Here is a 27,227-nt window from a genome sequence, read left to right as displayed (position 1 = left end):
GCAAGGAATACATAACTAGAGAAGCTGGTAACCGGGCATTGCCAACTATCCCATGCTGGAGTTTTCATTGCCGGATGCGGATATTAAACTTAACCCTGTTGCCAGGCAGATCCGATTCCAGGTTTTAGCTCTTTAGGACTCCAACATCGGCAGCTCTGTCAGAGTCGGTCACAACATCAGATACCAGTCCTACTGGAGGCTGGCTGAAAATTTAATTTTGCTGTGCTTGTGGTCTGCTAAAGAGCTGCAATGTATTGCTTTGTGCTGGAGTTGAAATACAGTAGTATTGAATGGGCAACAAATCGAGCAAAAATCACCACGCATCTCTGGCCTGCAGAGCAGCTATGGAGAACCAGGTACAGTGGTGGAAGATGCGGGTATTATTTCGGGACATAGGTAACTAGCAAGCTATTATTCCCGGAAGAAATGAAAGATGTGCATCCACTCCAGTGTTCTTCTCTTCCACAGCGAAAAAAGGGTGAAATAACACTCTTAGATGTGTTGGTCCAGCATCCAGTCATTGAGCACAACACATTTTGAATGGGTATTGCAGTACTCCGTAGTTTTAAGATAGACAATACGTAAATAAGAACAATAACCATTGATAGGCGTCCATGGAAGATAGCAACACAGCATCGCCGCAACACCAACACTGCTGGCGATTCTTCACCCCATCGTCGTCCGTCGACCCGCCTCAGCTGCTTAGTCACACTCCGCAACGCAGCCCCCAGCCAATCAGAGCGCCCAAATCGTCATTGGAGGCAACACTTCGGCGTTTTTGCGCTCAGATTATGTCAGATATCGAGATCGGCCGACGTGAGTTCTAGCGGCGAGCGCTCGTTGACACAGTCCTTCAGCTCTCCCTCGATCCTCTCCGTTCGCTCTTTTGTTCCTAGTCCATTGGGCCAATTGACCCTAACCGCCCGCCTATTCCTTCTTCTTGGCTCTCTCTTGCTCTTGGGCCCTGCAATCCTCTGAGCAACCCCTCCAGTCACGAAGCAGCTGCACCAAGCGTCTGCAGAAATATTTTCCCCGTTGTCACTATTCTTATCAGGTATGGTCTTTTGGAATCCGGCCGCTTTTTGATACGCCTCGACGTTCTGTTGTCTGCCATCTGTGATACGCTCTCTGACTATTCTTCCACTTACTCACTACTTGGCGTTAGTTGCAATTTCATCGCTTTGCTCTTCTCAGTATCACCCTTGGACCAGCATAGTTACGAATAGTACCCTTCAATTCGAATCACGACGTTACGAACTTGATCCCTTTGATCCTCGCTATCCGGATACCCTTCCCATTCTTTTCCATACCCGAGCCATCTTTCCCATATTCTTCAGCTTTTCATCATATCTGAACTAGAACCCATCGGTCCATCTAATTTGCAATGATACCGCAAAGCTCCTCGCGCAAGAGAGCCGCCCCGGGTGCCGTCCCAATCCCCCATCAACAATCTCCGCAAACACACAACTATCCTACTCCCGACACACACCTCTCAAACGACCAGTTCATGCAGTGGGGACAAGCGAATGCAGCGCTTTCGAATTCCGCCGGAAACGTGAACGTCGATTCATTCCAATCGGCCACCCATCCCGGAGTAGACACAACGGTGCTGCAAGCACCAAATCAGCTGGCGCGGAGGGCAGCCAACCAGCTCATCAACAGACCGAGGAGCAACGAGCCTAGCCTGATTCCTTTGATGGAACAGCCTGCGGTGACTCCGCAGGATGATGTTGACCCTGCGACCGGAGTGACAGAGGAACAGTTGGAGCGTAGGGCACTTGCTGCAAAGAAAGATGCACAGGCGAAGCGAAAGCAAATACCTCCCTTTATACAGAAACTAAGCAGGTTGGTCTTTTTCAGAATTCCGGAACATCTTTTCTCTTTTCGGTGTACTGACCAGCTGGCTTATGATACAGTTTTCTTGATGAGTCCAAAAATACCGACTTAATTAGATGGTCAGAAGACGGCCGATCATTCATCGTCTTAGATGAAGACCAATTTGCGAGAACCTTAATTCCTGAGCTCTTTAAGCATAGTAACTATGCATCCTTTGTCAGGCAACTCAATATGTACGGCTTTCATAAGAAGGTTGGTCTGTCTGATAATTCAATGCGAGCGAGCGAGAGGAAAAATAAAAGCCCAAGTGAATATTCAAACCCGTATTTCAGACGAGGCCACCCGGATCTGTTATGGCTGATTCAAAAACCGAAAAATATTTCTCAATCCAAAAACGGCAAAGGAGGTTCGCGCCCGAAAGCCGAAGGGGACGAGGATATTGAAACTGAGGATTACGTTGAGGATGGAGGCGGTGGTGCCCGGGAAGACCGGAGCAAGTTCCGAGGCCAGTTGTCTATCACTCCTGGAGAAGCAACATTAGCAAAGGACCAGTTCAACAATCTCTATCGGGAACTGCAAAATATTCGTCATCAGCAGCAAATCATCTCGACCACAATCAGTAAGCTGCGCCGGGAACACGAGCAGCTTTATGACCAAGCCATCAATTTCCAGGAACAGCATAATCGCCATGAAAACTCGATCAATGCAATACTGACATTCTTGGCTACCGTATACAACAGAAGCCTGCAAGGCCACGACGGTCCTCAGGGCTTAATTAACTCTTTTGCCGGGGCAATGCCACAGGATCCAAACCAAGGAAATATAATCGACGTTGGCGACTTCATAGGAAACGTGGAACCCAATGTAAACCCTGCACAACGCCCACTGAAAAAGCAGCCTCTGCTGCTTAAGGCCCCTCCTGCGGCTAGCGGCGAGAGTCCTGGCCGAGCAAATACATTATCGCCTTCAGCAAACAATCAATACAATATTCAGCCAAACAAAAACGATAGCCAGCATCACCGGGCTGCTAGTGCGCAATCCGGCAGTGTAGAAGAATTATTTGAAAGCACGAGCCCTCAAACCACAAATCAACCCCAGCAACAGTATACCCCGATGTCTCATTCTCGCAACCAGAGCCAGTCCTCGACTCGATACCCTCCCCAGCGCGATATCATGTCTCTCATTCAAAACTCCAATGCTCAAAACAGCATTCAGCCCGGCATGCCCGACTTTCCTACCGTTCTCTCGTCCCTCGAGAATTCCGGAGGCAATGCACCACTCACCGCTTCTCAACGTGCAGACATGCTGCGGCTAATCGCCAATGAAAGCCATGCCTCTGACCCTTCTACCCTATCCTCCTCAAACAATGCCCTCATTACTCCCACTCCTCCCCCCATGCCCCTTAACTACCCTTCTCAACTCGCGGACACCCGCGCCCACATTGACCATCTTGTCAAAATGCAAGCTGAACAAGATCGGTCTGTACAAAACCTTACCAACATGCTCCAGCCGCTTAGTCCAACAGGACTAATCCCTGGTCTTGAACCCGATAACCCCAGCAACGTCCCCCCTCCAGCTCTCGATCTAGACCAGATATTCAACAGTGGGGATTACTTTACCGAGTACGCCGGACTTGGTACTAACAACAATACCGACGGATCCACGTCTATGTATGGAACTAATTTGGGCGTGCAGGAACATGCTCCGAGTGTCCATAGCAACGCCGGCTCAGATGCCGCCCTAGAACCGCATCCGAATGACCTGTTTGATTTTAATAAACTTCATAGCGACCCCGTTGGTGATCTCTTTTCAGACGTCAACACCGATTCCAAACAACCAGCCAGCTTTTTTGATGAGTACGGAAACCCTCAACGCGGGGCAGTCGGCGATGACAATGTTTCCGGGCAGGGTGGAAATCGCATTACAGAGTCGTTCACCAGCAGCGGGGCAACGAGCCCTGCTACGACCAGTATTGATGAGAATCTACAGAGCCTAGATAATTACAATGGCACGTCTGGGAGGGTTAAAAGACGCAAGGGTTGCTGATAAAAGTCCGCTTTGGTGCAATGGGCGTATGTTGAGCTTGATGCCTCCCCTATTGCATAACGCAAATTTCTATTTCTTCTCTAGAAACCCAGGGGTTTTGATTTTGTTTGTTTCACCATATCAGAGGCTTGCTTAAAGATACACAATAATGACCAGTTTTACTTTTTTAAGGCCAGCATATAATAACGGTTCAAAAAGAGACTGTGTGGATTTTCTGTGTGTGGTCACTCATATTTCTGAGATGACGGTTTCCGAGACAGATGTACCCCAGTGTATGCTGATAGCCAAATTTTTTATGTGAAGTCCTTCCTATCCATTCCCAGCCACCCGCTGCCCCTTCCCGTGATATCCCATTTCCAGGCCCACGTCATGCGTATCCCAAATACGCCGCCATACCGTATGGCCGTTTGATCCAAACGGCCCCCCGCCTCCAACGGCGGCCTCCCATTGGCGCGGAAGCTCCCAGCACGCCATGCTCCTGCCCAATCCAGCCACCGCAACACGCCCACCGCCTTCCGCTCTGCGTAACCTCGAAACCTGCTCTCCCAGCCAGTCAGCGGCCGCGGACGACGTTCGCTTAGCCTTAGCGCCGTGATCTGGGGGCCCTCCGAGAAGACATAAATACCCCCCTTCCTCTCCCTCCTCCCGGGCCTTTTCCCTGTCATCCTCAATCCAGCATCCCAGGATACGCACAAGTATCTGGGCCTGGCTGCCTGCTCGACAACAACACAACACCTACTACTGCTACCCCTACTACTACAGCTTACTACTATACCCTCTACTACACCCCCCTACACCTGCACATATTCCCTTCTCCTCACATTCTATTACATCCCATCCTGCCCAGAAAAAAAAACCACAAAAAATCCCATGATGAAAACGTGCGCACGTTAAATCTCATATATAAGACTCTGAATACCAGCTGCTTCTGCGAGTGCAAGGCACTCATTCTAGTCTATGAATTCTGAAGGATTTTTGCCCCAGTACCCCCTTTTTATACATTACTTCTCTTTTTAATACCCTCTTCTCACTTTTCTTAAAGTCTTATACATTATTTTCTCACCCCCTTATTACAATTCTATTATTCTCTATTCTACTATTTCTCATTACTTTATCTTTTTTTTTTATTTTTTTTGTCCATGGGGGATATGGGGGAACTCTGTTCGTGATATTTGTGTAAATAGTGATGGTGAAATCGATGCTGGTAGACAAGTAGTTGAAATTTTCTGATAGTTCTGTTGACCATCATGTATGTCAAATGGCACTCTCGTAAAAATTTAGCCAAATAATGTCTATCCTTCAAAGATATGTGTGTACGTTATCTACGGGAAGAGAGTGTTTTCCCAACTAAGTATTCTAGCTATCAATTAGTTCTGCGAAACACCAGATACCTTGCATGCATGGAGCAGCGGTTAGAATGCTGTATAGACTTAACTTACAGAGCTCATCTTGTTCGATATCCATAGATGGTAGGTTCTCTAAGCGAATGTACCTCAGAAGAGGTAGTTACATAGTTAAATGGCGTGATGCAAGCCAGAAACGGTTCACTGTACTCCGTATGTCGTTGAGCACCACCGTCGACCCTTGAGAGCCGCATTCATTGTGTTTCATTCTGAGTCACGGAACCCGGGAATAGGGTTTACGAAATTGTAGATTTTAGGATTACCGGGAAGCATTCATGGTCCCCACCAGACAGAAAAGGTAGCAAGGGTGATGATGTCGGAGATTATCTTGTTAGATTTCGACAGCAAGGTTACTTAGCCCCATTTACCCTCACAATATGGAGTACGGGGTACTACGATTGCATGTGGTAAAACGAGTCGTAAATGTAAAGTCAAGAACAGGTAACTATTCAATTATCATGGCCGGCATAAATCAAAAGGGAACTACCATCGCCGTGAAGGATAACAGCAAATCGGATTTTTTTTTCCCCAGCTTGGTTATAGGGTAAAAATACTTTAGGTACTTATACAGGGAGATTGGACGAAGCAGCAAAAAGACATAAAGAGCAGCAAGGTGTGACTCAAGGTAGAATAAAAGTAAAAGGAAAATAGATTTGAACTGAAAAACATGCAACCGGCCATATGACTGTCTTTCCGAATGCGGATTCCATGTCACAATTTTCACATGACCCCCACCCGTAAAAGCGCCTGAAGAAAAGAAAAAGGACAAAAAGACTAAAATAGCAGCTAAGGGTAGAAAGATGTTCGAGATATATAAGGCATCAAGTTGTCGACGAGTATCATCAAGAACGAGTCAACCAAAAAGAAAAACCGACAAAGGGCCATGATCATCACGTTGAATTGGTAACGAGGTAGAAAATCGACTCAGAGACGGACTTCCGCAAATGGTGCCAGTGGACACGTTGACATCGTCGACGTACTTAGCACTTCATTTCACGTCATCGGCCCAGTAGCAACAGCGTGATGCTTATTCGGATTTCTTCTTCTTTTGTTCGACCTTGAGAAGAAGGGCACGGTTGATGCGAGGAAGGACGCCACCGAAAGCAATAGTTGCTCGGATCAACGTGTCCAGTTCTTCGTCGCCGCGGATGGCTAGCTGCAGATGGCGGGGTGTGATACGCTTGACTTTGAGATCCTTCGCAGCGTTACCAGCGAGCTCGAGGACTTCGGCTGTCAGATACTCAAGCACGGCAGTGACATAAACAGCAGCTAGACAAGAAAACGCGTAATGTTAGCTTTCACACCCACTACACCATCACAAGTAAGAAGGATGCCGAAGTACACGTGCCTTTTGCGCCGACCCGCATCTTATTCTGGGTATTGTTCTTTAAAAAGCGCTTTATACGGCCGCAGGGAAACTGCAAGGAATTATGGGTTAGCAAGGTGTCGCGCAGTTAAAGGCCGATGAAAATGTCGCGTAACGGTTAGGCAGAACCCCACATGTTCCCAGGCCAGGGGAGGTGCTGAGCAAGCTCGGTATTATTTTACGAGTCGCATGGGCAGCGGCATCAGACAGCAGTAAACGTCGAGTAAAACAGGTCAAAACTCACCTGTAAGCCAGCTTTCGCACTGTGTGACCTTTGGGCTTTGCCAGCGCCATCTTTTGGAGCACCCTTGCCGCCGACGGACTTGCCTTTTCCACCAGGCATTTTGCAAAATAAGTGTATTAGACGGTTCTAAAGATGCGGATGTCGCGTAGTTTGATGAAGATAAGGAATCAAAATCGCGGCAGCACGACGTGGAGGTGAAAGAAAGTGGCGACAACGCGTTTTGTTGATGGATGGAGGAATCCTGGGTTTGAGTCTTGCGGATCGCTTAAAAGAGTGGTTGATGGGGGATCCGCGCTAGGCCGAATTCGGCCGGCATTCACAACCTCAAGTCGCTTGGGCGGCTGCTGGGCGGGACGGATTGAACCCAGATTTCAGCGCTGCGGACGCATGGGGGCTCTAATGAAGCAAAAGGCATTGGGCCAGTAAGCAAGCATGTTAGTTTTCAGATATCATATTTGTGGTTCTCTTTCGGACTGTCCCTGGATCAGCGCCCAGGAGACAAGAATCGCTGGGTCTCCCATGCCGCTGAGAACAGTATGGAGTGGAAGACTTGACAAGTCATGTTCTTGTGGTTTGGAGGTCACGATCATTTCAACGGTTGCTCCTAGAGAACAGACGCTGTCATAGTGCCCAGCCAGGTGCAATCTGTTGCGGGGCGATGGGATATATTTGTTTCTCGTTTTCTTCAAGTAGGTTGAGGGAAACATTCATGAGCATCTGGCTGCTTACGTCATTGTGCCAAGCAAGCTGAGTCAGAGTCAGCTCTTCCACGTGATTCTAGAGGTTCCAATTCCTTAATAATAAGGTTTGGAGCTGTCGGCCACCGAACCTAATCGGCATTCAGTCACGTGGACAACTTGAGCTTCAGCCCTTGGTTGGAACACTCTGTTATTAAATTTTTCCAAGCCATGAGCGATATCGACAGCCTCATCGCAGCTGCCAACGTTTTCTCTCCTACACTGGGCTTTTGAACCCCTCCATCTCTAGCATCCTATCTTTTTGGCACCACACACTCACGATGAATCCTCAAATGTCAGTTTTTTTCCCCAGCTCATTGTCGTGGCCGCCCCCTGAACTTGCCTGTGTTATTCTTCGATCAGTCGTGACTGAAATGTTATCTGCAGATCCAACCTAGTTATCATCCTTGTGATGATGCAGGTTTCGAAGAAAATCCCCTTCGAGCAACCTGAAGTCCTTCTTGGTGTACGAACGATGTACATTGCTTCGAACGTCATAATCGCCGCCCTTTACTTCTACGTGTACAACCAGATCAATCAAAAGAAGGGTGAGTTGGATGGTTTTGAAACTTTTTGAGTTTTTCATTTTTTTGCTAAAGACTTCAATCTCGATACAGAGCTCAAGACGCTGAAATATGTCGAGCCGGCCCCAATGGGTTCTTCTGAAGAGCCCCGCCCCGTTGTGACGACAATCCAAGACTACGACAAACAACAACTGCGCTCGCAGTTCAAATCGCAGCTCATGGGCGTGGCGATGATGTGCGTTATGCATCTTTACTTCAAGTACACCAACCCCCTCGTTATCCAGTCGATCATTCCGCTCAAGAGCGCTTTGGAGGCCAGCCTTGTGAAGATCCACGTGTTCGGACAGCCCGCCAAGGGTGATTTGGAACGGCCATGGAAAGCGGCCGGTGGCTTCATGGGTATGGGCCAGAGCGAGGTGAAGAGCGACAAGGCCACTGTTGAGAGCGCCGAGAAGTCCTGGAGAGGCGGTGCTAAAGATGAATAGATTACCCTTAGAGTTGGGTCTTTATATTCTTTTTTGGGGAAATCCCGGATGCCCTTTTTCTCAATTTTACCTGTGCTCTAATCACTGGACTGACAGTGGGTGTGGAACTTGGCGCCACAGTCCTTTGATGACAGACAATATCTTTTGTACCTGATAGTTCATGACTTTGCTCTCCTAAAGACTCCTGCAATGCCTGTATCCATAGACCCTGTTTCTCCATGGTGTTCGGTGATCAATAAATTGGAATATCGGATAAAATTTATCAGCACTTGCTTCACTAGACATTATGTGCTTGGTCAATGCGGCATGGATTGTTGGCCCATTAGTTAACTCTCCAACAAGGTTAGTGGCCGGGGGGCGGGTATGCAATTGGGCCCAGACAATAATGAGCCACGGTTTGTTGCTTCCAAACCAGACGCATAATAATAACGACTTGAATTCCCTTCGTCCAGCGGCCTTGTCCAGCGGTCAAGGTTCTCAACCCGCGGCTGCTGAAAGTCTGTATATGACGCACACTCGGGCTTGCTTAGAAATCTTGCCCAGATAACACATCCCAATTGCTATACGCACGGATGATCGTGCATCTCTGAAGTACCAAATGCACTCAGCTTTCTCGACTTTCAAGAGATCAGCTCCTTGTCCGCCCACAAAGAATGCCTGTGCCGGGTGATCGTTGATGCGGGCCGGGGAAACCGCGCGCCAAGCAGCGAGGGGCAGTGCGATGTCATCATTCGTGCCGCCGAATTTTTCTTTGTTGTTTGGTGGGGCGGCGGACGGCATCGACGCGCAGATTGTTGCGGGCGAGCGTGCGGTTTTGGGTGTGTTCATATGGAGCTGAGCATGCGTAGAGACAATATTTGCCTATATGTAGATTTTATATGTAAGAAGAAGTCGAGCATTGGGGCGTGAGCCCGAAATCCTCCAGGACACAATCCTCCCATGTCTAACCCTGAGGCCACAAGAAGAGGTCTTCGAAGTGCATCACAGCCTTGATATTAGCACTGGCGAGCATGTTTACATGCTGGGGCCAGCCGGCACGCAACTGGCTGGCAGCGGAGAAAAACTCGACGATATCGTGAACCTTGACATCACCCGACGGGAAAAGCGGGACAAGTCGGGCGCATCGGGACATGGAGGCTAATATAGTCCGCCCCCTCCCTCCGACGCGCAGACGGGCAGGCCAGGGTACTCCGCGCGTAGGCTAGACTGCGCGGGTATGTACGGGAGACACAACGAGGCGGAGAGACACCGGCATTGTCGTGCGTAGCGTGGGCTGTGTCTGCTGCCCACCAGAGGAGCTGGATACGCCCGCACGAGAAGGTTCTAGGTCTTCTAGCTGCGTCTTGCTGCAGGGGCCGGAGCACCCCTAGAGTACAAATAGTCTCGTGCGAAATAGAGTCCAGGGCGGCGATATTACCACGGCCGGCGCTGGCTGTGTTTTGCCTGGAATACCCGCCAAGAGACACAAAAGGTTCGGCTTATTTATTTGCTCCCCCTCCCCCAAACCCTCGCAGCCCACCTTTCCACTGATTTTGAATTCTCTTCAATTTGCCCTTCATCTCCCTCCATAGCCAATACCCTTTGCCGTCTACGTATCTTTCACATCACAGTAAGTGCTGCCGCATCCTACTCTCCTTTGTTGGAGAACAATACCGGCGTTATCCCATTTTGAGCCGCGGGGCTGATGTTTTTACCCCTCAACAGTTCTCCCAGCCAATTCGCAACCATGGTTATCAAGGTATCTATCAGTGGCTGAAATAGCATCCGTGAGCTTCTTCTGATATCAATTATAGGTCGGAATCAACGGCTTCGGTCGCATTGGCAGAATTGTATGTGTTTGGCATTCCTCTCACTCCTCGTATTTGGCTGACTTGGTACTTCTAGGTCTTCCGCAACGCGTGAGTGGCTTTCTCACAGATCGCCATACTGAGATTCTAACATATAATTAGCGTTGAGCACCCAGACGTCGAAATCGTTGCTGTTAACGACCCCTTCATTGAGACTCACTATGCTGTATGACTGTCCTTCTCTCCCCCCGCTGGCATATTCAACTCCTGCCTTAGAATTTTGGATTGGTCTAATATGATCGTGCAGGCTTATATGCTCAAATATGACTCCACCCACGGCCGATTCAAGGGTGAAGTTAACTTCACCGACAAGGGCTTAGATGTTGATGGAAAACACGTCCGCTTCTACCAAGAGCGGGACCCCGCCAGCATCCCCTGGTCCGAGACCGGTGCCGAATATGTCATTGAGTCGACCGGTGTTTTCACCACCACCGAGAAGGCCAGCGCTCACTTGAAGGGTGGCGCAAAGAAGGTCATCATCTCCGCCCCATCTGCTGATGCCCCCATGTTCGTCATGGGCGTCAACAACGAGACATACAAATCCGACATCCAAGTCCTCTCCAATGCCTCCTGCACCACCAACTGCCTTGCTCCTCTCGCCAAGGTCATCAACGACAACTTCGGTCTCGCCGAGGGTCTCATGACCACCGTTCACTCCTACACTGCCACCCAGAAGACCGTTGACGGCCCCTCCGCTAAGGACTGGCGTGGTGGACGTACCGCTGCTCAGAACATCATCCCCAGCAGCACCGGTGCCGCCAAGGCTGTCGGCAAGGTCATCCCATCCCTGAATGGAAAACTCACTGGCATGTCCATGCGTGTTCCTACCTCCAATGTCTCCGTCGTTGACCTTACCTGCCGCACCGAGAAGCCCGTCAGCTATGACGAGATCAAGCAGGCTATGAAGAACGCTTCCGCCAACCAGCTCAAGGGTCAGTAGTCAAGTGTTAAAAAATTGTGATTTGTATGCCATTGGACTAACGGGTATCATTTTCAGGCATCATGAGCTACTCCGAAGATGCTCTCGTCTCCTCCGACTTGAACGGAGACCCCCACTCCTGCATCTTCGATGCCACCGCAGGTATTGCCCTCAACGACCGCTTCATCAAGCTTGTTGCTTGGTATGACAACGAATGGGGTTACTCTCGCCGTGTGATCGACTTGATTGGTAAGTACTGCTGCAAACCACACGACTGATGAAACGTCATGCTTACCAGGCTTTCTTTCTAGCTTACATTGCGGGTGTTGATGCCCAGAGCAAATAGCTATCTAAGCCCGGCTTTGAGGAAAAGAGTTTGTTGTAACGACTGTTACTGGAAGAATACTTTTTGTCCTCTGTACTTCTGTTTTAGGAAAGAGCCTCAAAGGTTGATTACGGGCTCTGGTTTCTTCCGTTTTCATGTAGAATGATGGAGAAAAGCAATGTCGCTATGCAATAGGCAAACCAATAAAAATACTATTCTAATAATGATGACCTCCAATAACCAAAGTCCTATTATCTAAATCTGCGTTTTTGATACCTTGTCCCGTCGACGACCAATGACAAGGCTTGCTTTTTAAAGCAGCCCCATCGCATTCGGTTTTGCTTATGTAACCTTAGTGGTGATGACTAATCTAGAGTAGCACGCTAGGGGTTTGACTTACACGTGACTCCTTCACTTCTTCTCACGTGAAGATATCAAACCTTGTCAATCATCATTCTTATCATCACGTGCAAACCTGGCTTCAGTATCCCGTCTCATCTCTCTGGATAGTTCATTCTGGTGAGTTTGGCCTGCTTTCTCCCTTTTCTGAATAGATGGGCTCTCTGTGCCGGAACTCCCTAAAATAATATTTGATTTTATTACTTTGAAACACTGCTGTGCACAATTTGTGTTATCTTCCGGTTCTGTGACTTCCCTGTTCGTTTTGAATCTTCTGGTGGTGAATGGTACCTGGGTGCATTGTGCTTCATTTTCTGTGTTTTTCTTAATCATTGTTGTTCTGCTATAAGAGAATCTGGTTCTTTGACCACTTTTGAGCGTTTCTCTAGACTATATCTGTCTGCTTGGGGATCATCTGCTTTCCGAAGTCTATACCAGGAAAGCTCGCGTGTTCCTTGTTACAGCTGAGAAGGGGTTGAGAGAGCTGATTTACCCCTGGTGTTTTTATTCTCGCGATATACCCCTTGTCAGAGCTCCAAGTATGACTGACTGATTGTTTTGTGGGCGATTGAGAAACATTGCCCGCGTTCTCCCATTATGGACGCGGATGAGGACACTGTCATGACGGGGGCTGAAGCTTCGACCCAGGCACCAGCTCGCCGGCCGTCAAGGTCGTTGACCAATACCCCGGCTTCAGAATCAAATGTGAACGGAACTGCCAAATCCAAGCGCGCAGAATCGCTCCTGGCATCGTTCCAGAGGACGGTCGTGGCGCCCGTCGATCTCGTCAAGGAAATCGAAGACCACCAGGCCGCCACAACTACCACCACCACCACCACCACCACCACCGCAGCTGTGCCAGCAACGGTCAAGAACCAAGCACCACCGAAGAGCGAGCCTGGAGCCAAACAAGACGAAGAATACGCCTTCGACGACGACGACGAGGAATCTGATTCGTCGGAGACGGCGGCGGCGGCAGAGGCGGCGGACGAAGTGCCTCGTCTGCTGCCGCGGACCTCCCTGCCTTCCGGCGTGTGCTATGACATTCGCATGCGCTATCACTGCGAGGTCAAGCCGACGCTCGACGTGCACCCGGAGGATCCGCGGCGGATCTACTACATCTACAAAGAGCTCTGCAAGGCGGGGCTGGTGGATGACCCGGACGCCACGCGGCCGCTGGTGCCCCAGCCGCTGCTTCGGATTCCCGCGCGGGATGCCACGCACAAGGAGATCTCGCTGATCCATGGACCGGGCCACTATGAGTTTGTTCTCAGCACGAAAGGTATGAAAGAATCGGGTCTTTTTTTTCGCGACGTGGTTGCAAGAGAAAAAATCGGATTGTTAAAAACAAAAGAAAATTGATGGTATATGTATAGATATGTCCGAGGACGAGCTGATTGCGCTGGAGAGCACGAGAGATTCGATCTATTTTAATACTCTCACGTTTACGTCGGCGATCCTGGCGTGCGGCGGTGCCATTGAGACGTGCAAGGCCGTCGTTTCGGGGCGGGTTAAGAACGCCGTTGCCGTCATTCGGCCCCCCGGGCACCATGCGGAAAGCTGCCAGGCCATGGGGTTTTGTTTATTCAACAATGTCTGTGTCGCTGCTCGGGTGTGCCAGAAGACCTTTGGTGATAGATGCCGAAAGATCATGATTTTAGACTGGTAAGAGAGTGTTTTGCGGTTTTGGCTTGTTTGACAGGTACTGGTTGTCTACATGTGCTAACTCGCCCTGTAGGGATGTACACCACGGTACTTAAGATGACGCTTTGCACCCTCATACTAGAAAAAGCTGACATACATATTCTAGGGAACGGCGTCCAGAATGCCTTCTATGACGACCCAAATGTACTGTACATCTCACTTCACGTTTACAAGGATGGGACTTTCTATCCAGGAGGCGAACAAGGCAATTGGGACCATTGTGGCGAGGGCGATGGGTTGGGAAAGTAGGCGGCCTGTGTTTTGGTATTTAATATTTTTTGGGGGTATTTTTGGGCTCACGTTGACCAGGAACATCAATATTCCCTGGCCAGGACAAGGCATGGGAGACGGCGACTATCTCTATGCCTTCCAAGAGGTCATTATGCCGATTGGCTACGAGTTCAATCCCGATCTTGTCATCGGTGAGAATGCCCCAGTCTCCGTCACGGCACTACATAATACTGACAATCCGTTTTAGTTTCCGCTGGCTTCGATGCTGCTGCCGGCGACGAACTCGGCGGTTGCTTTGTGACTCCTCCGTGCTACGCCCACATGACGTCGATGTTGATGAGCCTCGCAGATGGCAAAGTCGCAGTCTGTTTGGAAGTCAGTTTGAAGTGTCTTTTTTAACTTTTTTGGAGCGCTTACCTTGCTGATCCCGATATAGGGAGGCTACAACTTCCGGTCGATCTCGAAATCGGCACTGGCGGTAACTCGGACGTTGATGGGCGAGCCGCCGGACAGGCTGATCGGCGTTGCGGCGTCAAACGCCGGGGTCTCCACGGTTCGCAGCGTGGCCATGCTCCAGGCCAAGTACTGGCAGTGCATGTATCCAAAAGGTAGGTACCCACTCCATCTGCGAAATCCTTTTTCTTTTGGGGGGGGGCTGAGTGCGCTAAATCGCCTGGTAGGGCCGAAGGAGATGTTCTGGGGAAATCGGGTTCATGGTAAGTCCGAAAGGACAGTTCGGTTTACATAATGCAATCGATTAAAGCGGTGCCCGGGCAGATATCATCCGGCAGTACCAAGCGAAGCAGCTGTACGATGAGCATAAGCTCACGAACCTTTACATCTATCGAGCTTCGATTTCCAAGTCCTTTGAGAACCAGGTTCTTGCAAGGTCAGAAAACGGCCCCTTTGGGGAAAGCCCTAGGAAGTGCGGGTGCTGATATGGTGTCTTATGCAGCCCTAACTATGACGCGTCTGTCCCCCTTCTCGTTATCTTTCATGACCCGTAAGTCTCCCAGGCTCTTATTGCCTATCGCTATGGCTATCATTAACGGTGCTCGCAGGCCGGAGCTCATGGGGATCCCGGACCCGATCACCAACGAGCTGGAAGCTCATAATTGCTGGCTGGTACGAGGAGACACATTTTGTTTCTTGTTTTCAACCCCCCCCCCCCAGTCAGAAGAATAGCTAACCGCGCGCGGGACGGAAGGCTGATGTGGTGAAGGACTATATCGAGTGGGCGGTGAAGAAAGGCATGGCGGTGATCGATGTGAACGTGCCGAAACACATCACCCGCAGCGACGTAAGTGCCCACCTCCCCCTACCTACGACGAGGGGTCACGCGGCAAATACGGTTTGGTCGGGATGGATGCAGCTGATTTGTGAGGTCGGGGATAGGTCGCGACGACGGACAAATACGAGGGCGAGGACCGGAATCGTGGGCAGCTGAGCGAGGAGCTGGCGGTCTACCTCTGGGAGAATTATATCGAGTAAGGAAAAAAGCAAAAGCCTGTTTTGTTGCACGGGGTGCTGACGGGCGGGGGGTGTCTGGTGTAGGCCGAACGAAGCGACCAACATCTTCTTCATGGGCGTGGGCGATGCGTTCATGGGGCTGGCCAACCTGCTGGCGAACAAGGGTATGTGCACGGTGGCAGTCTTGGTGTCGGCAGGCTAATAATTGATGGCTGGCAGATCGCGTGTACCCGCGCATCGACGGGGTGGTGTGCTTCGTGGCGGAGAACGCGGTGCGGGCGGTGTCGAGCCACACGAACCCGTGGCTGTCGAAGTGGTATAAGGAGGTGTGTTGTCCTCCATGTTTGTTATTATCTCCATGACATGCATGACAGCTAACGCATTGGTGGTGGGCAGAACTCGCGGGTGTACGTGTCGCAGCACCACAGCGTGTTCAAGATGGCGGACAGCAGCAAGCGGCCGTCGAAGCGGTACGGGCGCATCCTGCGGTCGGCGCGGCGCACGCTCAACGAGATGCTGCTGGAGCACATGGGCGACGTGACGCGGTGGCTGGAGGGCATGATTGACGAGGAGACGGCGGAGGAGTAGGCCAGCGGATTATTTGCTTGTTTCGGAGGGGCCAGGCGAGTTTCGCTACTAGCTGGTTGGTTCGCTAGTTGGCTTGCCTGCTGCGGGACGGGGGAGGAGGGGATCTGCAAACACGAAATCTTTTTTTTCGTTTCTTTTTTGATTTGATTTGAGGTTCTGCGACGGTGTTCGTTGCCTGTCAGTTCGCGCCGGGAATAGCTAGCTAATAACACTACGATATAGAACGCGTTTTCATCATCCCTGCCCCTCGCTCGGGGATTTAGCTTGTGGAACACCGCTCTCTACGGGAGATTTGCTATTGTTCTACGGAGTCGCACAAACGGGCGGCCCTCCCCTCCACGGCATCGCCGTTGTATGCGGCGGGCACACGGTTACACGCGACGCCGTGACACGGGCTGGGCTGGGCTGGTCAGTCAGTGTCGGTCAGGTTCTGCGCGCGTTGAATGGCCGGCGGCGAATTGCGATGGGCGGGCGGGCTGAAACGCGCCGGTAAGGGAGGGAGGGGGAGGCAGATTTCAGGAGAAACGTGGGACAGCGTACCTAGTCAGTGGGGAGTAGTAAGGAGAGCAGGATGGCGGGTCGCCACGACGCCATCGGTTCCGCCGCACGCCGTCGAATAATCGAGATTCCACATCGGCCGGCGAAGGAGTCGTCGCCGAACTCTGCGCGATTCCTGGCAGAAGATGGGCTGGCTAGCGGGCGGTTGCGCGCGCGCGCGTGAGCCGGGCAGATGACGCTGCGCTGCGAAAACTCTGCCGGCCCACCGAAGAATACCAACAGCGCGCCTACCGTCAGTTAACTACTTATTAACCCTGAGTCAGCCGCGTCGCAGATCAGCGTCGCAATCTCGCCCACACCGTGTCCTCGCCTCGCTCGTTCGCCAACTCTCGAGAAAGAAAAATATGCTATGGCGCTGGGCATAGCGCCGCTCCCCACAGCTTCTCCCAAGCTTCTAGCCTGGAAGCCCGCCCGCCACCGCGCAAGTTAGTTACATAGTTAGTTAGTTCGCTAGTTAACTGACTAGCTGGGCCCGCATGAGCTGCAGAAACTTCGCGGGCGGTTGGCGCATGTGCTGATCCTTCGGCGGCATTTCGGCCTCTGCAGCGACGGGGGAGGAGGGAGGGAGGGAGGGAGGGAGGAAGAGAGACAGACACAGAGAGAGAGGAGGGCTGCCAGCTACAACTACTACTACTACCCAGCTAGTTAACTACCCAGCTAACTAACTAACCGCCCACGATGGTCGCCTCCCCCGCTCGCCGCCGCGCCTTCCGCCGCGCGCTGGCCCTGCCTGCCTGCCTGCCTGCCCGGGGACTCGCTGTTGCCTCTTTCGCCCGCCGCCGCCGCCGCCGCCGCCGCCCGCGCTAACTGCTTCCAGCGCCAGCCAACGGCCGCGCGCGTGTATATAAAAAGCCCGCCCGCCCCCGCCGATCGCCCCCGCGCGCTGTTCTGCTCTTCCTTTCCTCCCTTTCCTCCCTGCCTTCTCTCCCATCTAGAGCACCCTCCCATACTCCGTCCTCCCCTCCCCTGGCGTGCGGAACACCATGGCCGGAACTGCTGATGTCTCGCGCGTCGAGGCCCCCGTCACCCTGAAGGCCTACCTCATGTGCGCCTTCGCCGCCTTCGGTGGTATCTTCTTCGGCTACGACTCCGGCTACATCAACGGCGTCATGGGCATGGACTACTTCATCGAGGAGTTCACCGACCTGCGCAAGGCCGACTTCACCCCCGCCCAGCTCAAGGCCAACGCCTTCGCCCTGCCCGCCTCGCAGAAGTCGCTCATCACCTCCATCCTGTCGGCCGGCACCTTCTTTGGCGCCATCATCGCCGGCGACCTCGCCGACTTCTTCGGCCGTCGCACCACCATCATCGCCGGCTGCGCCGTCTTCATCGTCGGCGTGTGCCTGCAGACCGCCTCCGCCTCGCTCGGCCTGCTCGTCGCCGGCCGCCTCGTCGCCGGCTTCGGTGTCGGCTTCGTCTCCGCCATCATCATCCTGTACATGTCCGAGATCGCGCCCCGCAAGGTGCGCGGCGCCATCGTCTCCGGCTACCAGTTCTGCATCACCGTCGGCCTGCTGCTCGCCTCGTGCGTCAACTACGGCACCCAGAACCGCACCGACTCCGGCTCCTACCGCATCCCCATCGCCCTGCAGATGCTCTGGGCCCTCATCCTCGCCATCGGCCTCTTCCTGCTGCCCGAGTCGCCCCGCTACTTCGTCAAGAAGAACAACTTCGACCGCGCCAAGTCCGCCCTCGCCTCCCTCCGCGGCCAGTCCGTCGACTCCGAGTACATCCAGCAGGAGCTCGCCGAGATCATCGCCAACCACGAGTACGAGCTGCAGGTCGTGCCGCACCACAGCTACTTTTCCTCCTGGCTCAACTGCTTCCGCGGCTCGCTGACCAACCCGGCCAGCAACCTGCGTCGCACCATCCTCGGCATCTCCCTGCAGATGATGCAGCAGTGGACCGGCGTCAACTTCATCTTCTACTTCGGCACCACCTTCTTCCAGTCCCTCGGCACCATCGACGATCCCTTCCTCATCGGCCTCATCACCACCCTCGTCAACGTCTGCTCCACCCCGGTTTCCTTCTGGGCCATCGAGCGCATCGGCCGCCGCCCCTTGCTCATCTGGGGCGCCTGCGGCATGTTCATCTGCGAGTTCATTGTCGCCATCATGGGCGTCACCGTCGGCGACCGCCCCGAGGCCGTCAAGGCCATGATCGCCTTCATCTGTATCTACATCTTCTTCTTCGCCAGCACCTGGGGTCCTGGCGCCTGGGTCGTCATTGGTGAAATCTACCCTCTCCCCATTCGTGCCCGCGGTGTCGGTCTGGCCACCGCTTCTAATTGGCTCTGGAACTGCGTAAGTTCCCGTCTTCCCCCAAACTCTAAACCCGAAGAAAAAAAAAAAAAGAAGCTAACTTCTCCCTTTTCGCCAGATCATCGCCGTCATCACTCCCTACCTCGTGTATTCCGACAAGGCCAATCTCGGCCCCAAGGTGTTCTTCCTCTGGGGCTCGCTCTGCGTGCTCTGCTTCCTCTACGCCTACCTCCTGGTGCCTGAGACCAAGGGTCTCACCCTGGAGCAGGTCGACAAGATGCTCGAGGAGACCACGCCGCGCACCTCGGCCAAGTGGAAGCCACATTCGACCTTCGCGGCGGACATGGGCATGACCGAAAAGGGCGCTCTCGAGGGCGTGACCACGACCACTTCCGTCTCCGGCCCCGATAATGCTTAATTTAATTTTTTTTTTTTTTTTTGCCCCGAAACTAAAGCCAGTATAGTATATACCTCCATCACAGCCGAAGTTATTTTTCAGCAGAGGGGTTATGGAGTTTTTTGTCTCCTTCGTTTTCCTTTGCCATTAATTAATGCATGGGTGACTTTGTGGGATGAAAGGGTTTGAGCAATGTTCGAATGTCTTTTTACGGTTGAATGATTTTATATGAAGTATTATATATATATATGGAGGAATGGGTAATATCTGATAAAAGAGCATACATATATATATTATCTTAGTATTATTGTTAATATGTTCCATTGAGTGAGCAACTCTTTGACAACGTCTTGCGTGCTCTGCGTCCGATTCACCCCCAGAGCGATGTTCGCCACCACTCGCGAACCTGTTTCTGAGGTTACGGCCAAACACAGCTCGAGGTCACGCGGGCAGGTCAAGCCCTTTTTGGGCCTGGCCCGATCAAATGACCCAAACAAAACCCTTCCCGCCGCCGCCGCCGCGCCGCCGCCGCGCTATTTTAGCTGCCCGCGTGTTTCTGGTCGGCCATTTCCGAGCCCTTTCCTAAACAGGTATTCCAACCCCCCCCCGCACGTCTAGGCAGGGTCGGAGCGGGGGGGGGGGGGGGGGGGGTCCAGCCCATCAGGCCATTCGCGATGAAAATTTTCTTTTTTAAAGAACTTGGTCATTATTATTACAAGGTGTTGCGCGAGTGTCATAATGTATTGTTCCCGGTTTTATATCGAGATTCGTTTCGCCGGATCATTTTGTTTTTATCCAGGTATAATATAATATGTAGTTGGCTAGTTATGCCAGTCAGTCTCGTCTGTTGGGTTAGTTAGTTGATTGGCTTGTAGAGTTTATGGATCAACTTCCACGCCACCACCACCACCACCATGCGAGGGAAGAAACCAACAGTCGTGCGCGTGAGAGCTTGGGACTTGCTTAATTTTAGTTATGAAAATATCTTGTCTGTAGAAGGACACCGGCAACGCCGGTGCTTAGTCAGTCAATATCAGATCCCCCCGACGAGCCCTTGAAGCTGTCAGCCACTCCCTACCTAGTCACCTACCTCTGCATATGCATATGCAAATGCAAGCCCATTAGTATTCTTTGTCTGCACCCCCCCCCGCATCCGTCCCCCGGGTCATTGCCCCGCGCGCGCAGCCTTGTTTTCTGATATGCATCCGTCGCGCGAACGCCCGCCTAAGTAACTAGGGCCCGAGGACTCGGGTGCGGTGTAACGGCCGGAAGAGGAGGGGAGGGTTGCTTGGCGCATGATCGGCGGGTTTAGACGCGTGTATAAGCGTGTAGAGCGGCTGCGGAGGGGAGGGGGCTGTTTGGGTGGGATGTGTGTGATGGGGGTGGTTGGGTGGTGTTTGAGGGTGTGTGTGTAAGTGCGCGCTCGTGGGAGGATGGGATGAGGCTCTGCTTTTTGATGAAGAGGGGGAATGAAGGAAGAGGGTATGTATGTATGTGTGTGCTGGATGGGAGAGTTGAGTAAGGATGGGAGTACTCGGGAGGTGGTACGCTCTATATTAATTATTGCACCACCCAAAGGAAGGATATAAAGGGAGGAGAGAGCAGAGACGTGAGCCGAGAAGTATAGAGTATGACTGCCTCGATGCCGAGGCATGCAGCCACGAATCTCCCCAGAAATCGGAGGAGCTCCGGCGGGCGGTTGTTTTCGCGGTCGGTCTGGAACAGCGGGTGTCATATAAGCCCAACAACAAGAAGTTGGGGGAAGATTTTTACGGGCACTCCGGCGGGCGGGGGGAATATAGTTTTCGTTCAGCAGCCTCGATGCCAGAGTACATCGTCCCGGCATTGTGGGACGAGTGTTTCGAGTTTGATAGCCCAGGCGCCGCCGATTTTACGGGCGGCAAGGGCTACTGGCATTCAACGGGTGGTGAACAAAGTGTTGTTGTACGGAGTACATCGACAAGTTTGGAGAATTGCTGCTTGCCAATTAGCAGACACAGGGAACGGGGGTTCCACCAGCGCGCGGCTTGCGGCCAGGTTCGTTTAATTTCACACAGCAAGCAAGTAGTGGGGCGGGAGGCTGGGGCCAGCTTGTTCTTCTTTTTGCTGGTAAGGGTATAAGACAACTTGATACCTGAACTAGAAAAGGCTCAAGGACGATTATTATGGCTCTAAGAACAAGGAGTGGCCGAAGCGCTTCCGCGGAAACGTTTGTAGATGGCCGTTTTACTACTACTCTTCAAGAGAGTAGCGGTCTGGATATCTAGGCCGTGGTTTTTGAGTTCTGGGGCTCCCGTAAATGAGCCAGAAGCTAGTGGTGGTATCAAAGTATGGGGGAGGCTGGGGTGATAATCATGACTTCTAGGTCTTGCGGCTGAGCGTGTGGTGAGTATCGAGACCGGTAGTTAGCACTGAGACTGCCCGGAAGAGCGTCTAGTGTAGGTATCGCTCTTACTGTCCCAAAGCAGTTCAACATGAACGGTATGAGATAGAGAGGCAAACGCCGATATTGCATATGTCCTGACTCACGTCACGTTTTCGTGCGTGCGCAGCTCTCTAGCTCAGTTGACTACAACAGGCTAAAATTCTGATTGAGACCACCCAAGAACTAATCTCGACAAGGAAGGTCCCCCGGGGTCCAAACCCCAATAACCCACACACACACGCTCCCCCTTTTTTTTTCTTTCTCGCGCCTCCTTCCGGTCAGCCAAATCCGCCTGAGCAATGAGAGCCGTCGCTGGCCGAGAACGGCGGCGCCGCGCGATGCCGGTTGGGTTGCGGGTGGATTCCCCCAGCACGTGGAGTGTCTGCTTGTTTCGCCCTTTGATCAGGCGACTCGCGCGCGCTGATTGGCTTGTCGCCTCCCCCCACACACGGAGCGCCAAGCTCCGGGGGCTCTAGCACCGCGCTTATTTCCACCTCGCGCCCCAAGGTTTTCTTTTCTCCGTCTCAGCGCCACCGATCCCTCCGAACGCCGGACATGATTCGAGCTGTGCGTTGCCACCACGCCCTCCATGATCGGAACTTGAAGAATTGATTTCCCCCCCAGACTTGGTCACGTTGAATCTGGGGTAACTCGACCGGTACCCCGTACTTCTGTTACTCACTACTACTCTCTGTTTTAGCCGCTCGTCAGTTCTGAGACATGCGGATTGCACCATCCTAGTGGAAGGAGCTATGGGGATCTGTTCGTTCCCTCTCCCAAAGGAGCAGATTATTTGGCACTTTCGAAGTGGGATGATAATAATAACGATGGAGGCTGGAGCATTGACATCGACATCCTTTGACCTTGGAGTGGGTTCGTGAAACTGGTCCAGTCCTTTTGAGAATAATACTGTTCTTTCTGGCCAGATGCGATGTCATGCCATCAGCGGCTTTGTCTATGGCTGCACCAATCTATAGGCAAGCATTGCAAAGGCTCCGCCCTGCCCTTGAAACTCGGGAGAAGCGAATCTGGGTACGAGCGTCCAATTGGAATTTCCTAAATAGAAAGTCCACGTCCCTGGGGCATAACGGGCATCTTCCGAAAGTCAACTCCTACTAAGTGGTCGAAAGCCACAGTCACGATGTCAAGCGCGGTCAGAGCTTGATGGCTTTAAGGCAGAGTGACTACTGAATTGGCGAGCGCCCAGAAGCCTGAATGATGCGCATCCTGCCGCAAAAACGCTTGAAATGGGCTCAGCAATGTAAGTCTAGCCGAATTTGTTCATTCGTTTTGGCCTATCGCGGGGTATGTCGAATAGGGTGTGCCAGCTTTAAGGTCAACGGGTGAACTCTATTCGGTAGCCGACAATGCAATCCTTGGAACCAACACCTCAAGACTGCTTAGCTGAGGCTTCAATTCTTCTAGTCGGCTCTCAAACACGGCAGTCTATGATGCCGATCATCTGAGCTTATTGCTATGCCCTCGTAAGTAACGAAGCCTTCTCAGAGTCTCCCCACCGGTTGAGCGGTGGTGATGCGACTGGAATTTGTTCGTTAAGACGACATCTACTCCGTACTGACTCCAGGCCCAGTGCAAGGTGCGATTTGCTGCCCACATTCCTTCCTGCACGAATCCTGGGGTGCCGGCTGCCCTGTGGGCCTTTTCCCGGAGATGTGGCGGAAACTGGCCACATTCAACCATTATTATTCGAAATCCGCCCTCTCGGGTACCAGACGGCTATTCTACTAGGCCAACCGAGGCTTGTGGTCATTGCTCCCCGGCTAATTGCTCAACGACGCAAGCTTTTCGCGGTTACTTGCCCTGGGTCTCGAACGAGCTCATATTTCTGTGATTCGCTCTTGAGCCATAGGGTTGGCTTGGCCCGCCCTTTTTTGCTGCATTCGCATTGACCCTGCCTAAAGTTTTTGATGCTAATTTACAGCCCAGCGGTTCCACATGGTTGAATCCATTCCCAATTGAGTATTTGCCCTTCAACATTTCCCCGTCCCCATACATTTGTGGAAACAGAACCCAATATGCGGGGGGCCGGTGGGGAGGCGAGTTGACAGAACACAGTAGTGACTATTTTGCTGATATCTAGGGATCCGTCTATATATAATCGTTGTCCCTGCACCTTCGAGTAAGCCCAGCGCAGGCTTTATTTACACTCCTCCCTAAGCTCCACCCGCCCACCACCCGAAGTGCACGTCCCCAGCAAGCAGGATGTCGCGAGACGAAGAGAAAGTCTCCCGTGATGGCGTCGAGCATGTCGATGCCATCCCGAGCAGCAAGTATTCAGATGATGTCGATGTTGATGAGGAATTCACATACAAGGAGCAACGGAAAATTATCCACCGTGTGGATAAGCGACTGGTGACTACATGTGGGCTGGGTTATTGCGTCAGTTTGATGGACAGGACGAATACTTCCATGGCAGCTATTGCTGGGTAAGCGCAAATTCTCTTTGGAACGAGAACGAAAGCACAGCGTCTAATGCTCTACCTAGAATGAATAAAGAATTGGCCTTGAACGTGGGCTTCCGATATGTAAGGATGACGTTGTGATGGATGTAAGAGTCAATTGCTAATATGCATATACAGTCGATAATCGTCCTGGTCTTTTTCATCACTTATATCGTTTTCCAGCCTTTTGCGACCGTCCTCATAAGAAAGATTGGCCCCCGTATCTTCATTTCGCTAATTGTTGCCTCATGGGGCTTTTGTTTAATCGTGAGTCACCCGCCACATGTCTATACACGAATCCTGCGTGTGCTAACCGTATGCTCCAGGGTTTTGGTTTTGCGAAAGATTGGCACGCAATGGCTGGTCTGAGAGCTCTACTTGGTGTTCTCGAAGCTGGTTTTTTCCCAGGAGCTGTATTTCTCCTTTCCTGCTGGTATTCACGATGTAAGCCTGGAGATCCCTTTTATCATGATTATATATCATCCATGCACGATCTGACAAGTGAAAACAGTTGAGGTACAAAAGCGATACTCCCTTTTTTACTTTATTGGCGCCGTTGCCGGTTCCTTGTCTGGCATTCTCGCTTTTGGTCTTAGTCAAATGAACGGCATGCATGGACTGGGCGGCTGGAGATGGATTTTCATTATGGAGGGAGTTGTAAGTGACGCAAGGCGAGATCGCTCCTTGCCTTTAACTAACATTTCTAGATTTCCATTGCGGTTGCAATTATTTGCTATATCTTCATTGTTGATTTCCCGGATAAAGCCGATAAGGCATGGGGTTTCCTCAGCGCCAATGAGCGCGCATTCATTATTCGGCGAATTAACAAGGATCGAGGAGATGCCGATGCTGAGGCCTTCTCTCTCAAGAAGTTCCTTACGCCTGCTTTGGACTTAAAAATCTGGGGGTTTGCCCTGATTTTCTTGTATGTTTCGAATTCATTGGTTTTCAACGTGATTTCATATATACTTACTAGAAAATTTTACAGTTGCCTTACTACCGTGACTTATGCCATTGCATACTTCCTGCCCATCATTCTCGCCCAAGGCATGGGTTTTGGCGTTGGAGAATCTCAGTGCCTGGTCGCACCTCCGTACGGCTTTGCGGCCATTCTCATGTTCGCCACATCCTGGGTTGGAGATAAATACAGGATTCGAGCACCAGTCATCGCTTTCAACGTCATTATTACGCTTATCGGTCTGCCGATGATGGGATTCGGAAAGGGCAACGCCCTTCGTTACGCAGGCGTCTTCCTCGTTACTGCGGGAGCCAATGCCAACATCCCGGCATCGATGGCATACCAGGCCAATAACATTCGAGGACAATGGACCCGGGCTTTGTCCAGTGCAACATTGGTCGGAATGGGAGGTGTGGGAGGTATTGCTGGCAGTTTGGTGTTCCGGTCGCAAGATGCGCCCAAGTATTACCCTGGCATTTGGGCTGCCATCACGTAAGTTGCACTCCTTCTCGTCATCCCAGTAACTTCCGCGTGACTAATAATGGAAAATGCCTTTTAGGTCCCAACTCATCATCCTCGTGGTTCTCACAGTTATGAGCTTGTATTTCTGGAGATGCAACCGCAAGGCGGACCGTGGAGAGATGGTTATCGAGCGTTCCCCTGAATTCCGTTACACCATTTGAAATGGTCGCTCAAGTTTTAGAGATGCATGCATATAGATGTCTCGGTGATTATAAAGAGTGGTGGGGTTTATGGGGCGCAGTATACGTAATAATATTCTCTTGGAGAGATATATGACTGAATGAATTTTTTTATGGTCTTTTTGTCCTGGTTCGGCCCTTGCAAGTGTGTGCTCCGGGGACTAGCAATTGATAATATGGGTCGCAAGCGGCCTGCGCTAGTAGCCAGGCGGGTGGAGAGATGGAAGAAGCCGCAGATGGCGCATCAGGTTTCAAAAAAATGAAGACCCATGACACTGCAGTCTAGGGTTCCTGGTAGGTATCGATCATATCAGAGGTTTTAAAGGGCCAGTCACCACTCTGTGCTCCAATAGTGTGCAACGTCGAGGTGTCAGAATATAGTAGAAGTGCGGGGGAAGGTCTACTTGCAGGTACATGCATGTACAAAAAAGCTTCTATGGGTTAGGCTCTCCCGGATGAAAAAGGCTCTTTTTCGAAGGTTCCGGGTGCAATCAGTGTATCAAAGTTTTAAATGAAGGTGAGAACCAGATAAAAAATCGGACTAACCCCCCGCCTATAGTTAATCGTAATGAAGGGAGGTTTGTTCCCTACCTAGGTTGCTGGGCCAAATTGTGAGGCCTGGAATGGCCGGCCAGTTGGGCATTGGTGGCAGTGCGGGGTTGAAATACCCTGTTGGCGTGCAGACCAATGGCGAGCCTGGCCAGCACCCATCCACGCCCGAATACGAGCAGGGAGCACTCACCGTCCCCCCTCCACGAGGCTGTTCTTGTTGCGATGATGGCTGGCCTGGCGTTGAATGATCGACGGCTGGCCTCCGCGCGTTGGCACCTTACCGCTTCAGGCATGGCGGCACAAGCTTTTTCGGGCCAATCAGCGCTCGCTAGCGGTGGCAAAACTACCCTCCCCTGCCAAGCGCCCGCTACCGCCTGCCTAATCGAACGCTTGAGCGGCAATCGGGCCAATCACCGCCCGCGGCCAACGGTACTTAGAGGGTACCGGCGCTGTGCGCGCACGCTCACTCAGCTGCCAAGTCACACCCGGGTAACTCCTCCCCTTTCGCTCGGGCCTCGTCACGCCCGGCCTCCACCTCGTCGCTTATGCCTCCTCCGCCCTGACCTCTCTCGTTGCGCGTCCTCAACGCTGCTGTTCGTCGTCGTCGACCGACTTGCACGCTGCGTGGGCTTGAAACGCTGACCCAGGCTCGGGATCGTCTCTGACTGCGCCCCCCCCTGCTCTCCCGTTGGTGAGGCTTGTGGCTTGGCCCGGGTTGACACAAAGTAACCTCGAATTACTTCTGAAAAATCGTCGTCTTCACCACCGGCTCGGGTTCCCGCCACCACC

The 27,227-nt window shown here is 52.0% G+C and overlaps 7 protein-coding genes across 7 annotated transcripts; 6 read left to right on the top strand and 1 right to left on the bottom strand.

Annotated features, from left to right (window-relative positions):
- Positions 1 to 1,384: 1,384 nt before the first annotated feature.
- On the top strand, positions 1,385 to 3,882 carry CTA8 (Heat shock transcription factor; the record flags this gene model as incomplete). Its single annotated transcript, XM_049249942.1, has 2 exons — positions 1,385 to 1,845; positions 1,917 to 3,882. 2 exons carry the CDS (start codon positions 1,385 to 1,387, stop codon positions 3,880 to 3,882), a joined length of 2,427 nt encoding a protein of 808 aa, XP_049111102.1.
- Positions 3,883 to 6,312: 2,430 nt separating this feature from the next.
- HTZ1 (histone H2A.Z) lies at positions 6,313 to 6,994 on the bottom strand (the record flags this gene model as incomplete). The annotated part of the gene is made up of 3 exons (XM_049249941.1): positions 6,313 to 6,554; positions 6,634 to 6,703; positions 6,896 to 6,994. The coding sequence occupies 3 exons, from the start codon at positions 6,992 to 6,994 to the stop codon at positions 6,313 to 6,315; spliced, it is 411 nt and encodes a 136-aa protein (XP_049111101.1).
- Positions 6,995 to 8,047: 1,053 nt separating this feature from the next.
- On the top strand, positions 8,048 to 8,641 carry PHO88 (phosphate transporter (Pho88); the record flags this gene model as incomplete). The annotated part of the gene is made up of 2 exons (XM_049249940.1): positions 8,048 to 8,180; positions 8,250 to 8,641. 2 exons carry the CDS (start codon positions 8,048 to 8,050, stop codon positions 8,639 to 8,641), a joined length of 525 nt encoding a protein of 174 aa, XP_049111100.1.
- A 1,726-nt stretch (positions 8,642 to 10,367) lies between these two features.
- LOZ57_000842 (uncharacterized protein) lies at positions 10,368 to 11,753 on the top strand (the record flags this gene model as incomplete). Its single annotated transcript, XM_049249939.1, has 7 exons — positions 10,368 to 10,379; positions 10,435 to 10,470; positions 10,526 to 10,539; positions 10,591 to 10,654; positions 10,736 to 11,420; positions 11,486 to 11,656; positions 11,719 to 11,753. 7 exons carry the CDS (start codon positions 10,368 to 10,370, stop codon positions 11,751 to 11,753), a joined length of 1,017 nt encoding a protein of 338 aa, XP_049111099.1.
- Positions 11,754 to 12,728: 975 nt separating this feature from the next.
- On the top strand, positions 12,729 to 16,124 carry HDA1 (Histone deacetylase hda1; the record flags this gene model as incomplete). The annotated part of the gene is made up of 16 exons (XM_049249938.1): positions 12,729 to 13,413; positions 13,508 to 13,796; positions 13,870 to 13,883; positions 13,942 to 14,080; positions 14,145 to 14,257; positions 14,314 to 14,441; positions 14,503 to 14,678; positions 14,747 to 14,782; positions 14,830 to 14,955; positions 15,022 to 15,069; positions 15,128 to 15,191; positions 15,274 to 15,366; positions 15,462 to 15,553; positions 15,621 to 15,700; positions 15,756 to 15,862; positions 15,933 to 16,124. The coding sequence occupies 16 exons, from the start codon at positions 12,729 to 12,731 to the stop codon at positions 16,122 to 16,124; spliced, it is 2,382 nt and encodes a 793-aa protein (XP_049111098.1).
- A 1,541-nt stretch (positions 16,125 to 17,665) lies between these two features.
- Positions 17,666 to 19,361, top strand: LOZ57_000840 (uncharacterized protein; the record flags this gene model as incomplete). Its single annotated transcript, XM_049249937.1, has 2 exons — positions 17,666 to 18,946; positions 19,062 to 19,361. The coding sequence occupies 2 exons, from the start codon at positions 17,666 to 17,668 to the stop codon at positions 19,359 to 19,361; spliced, it is 1,581 nt and encodes a 526-aa protein (XP_049111097.1).
- A 4,627-nt stretch (positions 19,362 to 23,988) lies between these two features.
- Positions 23,989 to 25,868, top strand: LOZ57_000839 (uncharacterized protein; the record flags this gene model as incomplete). The annotated part of the gene is made up of 8 exons (XM_049249936.1): positions 23,989 to 24,212; positions 24,272 to 24,311; positions 24,366 to 24,494; positions 24,554 to 24,671; positions 24,739 to 24,884; positions 24,935 to 25,152; positions 25,216 to 25,677; positions 25,745 to 25,868. 8 exons carry the CDS (start codon positions 23,989 to 23,991, stop codon positions 25,866 to 25,868), a joined length of 1,461 nt encoding a protein of 486 aa, XP_049111096.1.
- Between the last annotated feature and the right edge of the window lie 1,359 nt (positions 25,869 to 27,227).

This window comes from Ophidiomyces ophidiicola, assembly GCF_022830035.1.
Source record: "Ophidiomyces ophidiicola strain CBS 122913 chromosome Unknown scaffold_2, whole genome shotgun sequence".
Classification (NCBI taxonomy): Eukaryota; Fungi; Ascomycota; class Eurotiomycetes; order Onygenales; family Onygenaceae; genus Ophidiomyces; species Ophidiomyces ophidiicola.
Note: the sequence above shows the minus strand (reverse complement) of the source record. Positions and strands in the feature narration are given on the sequence as shown.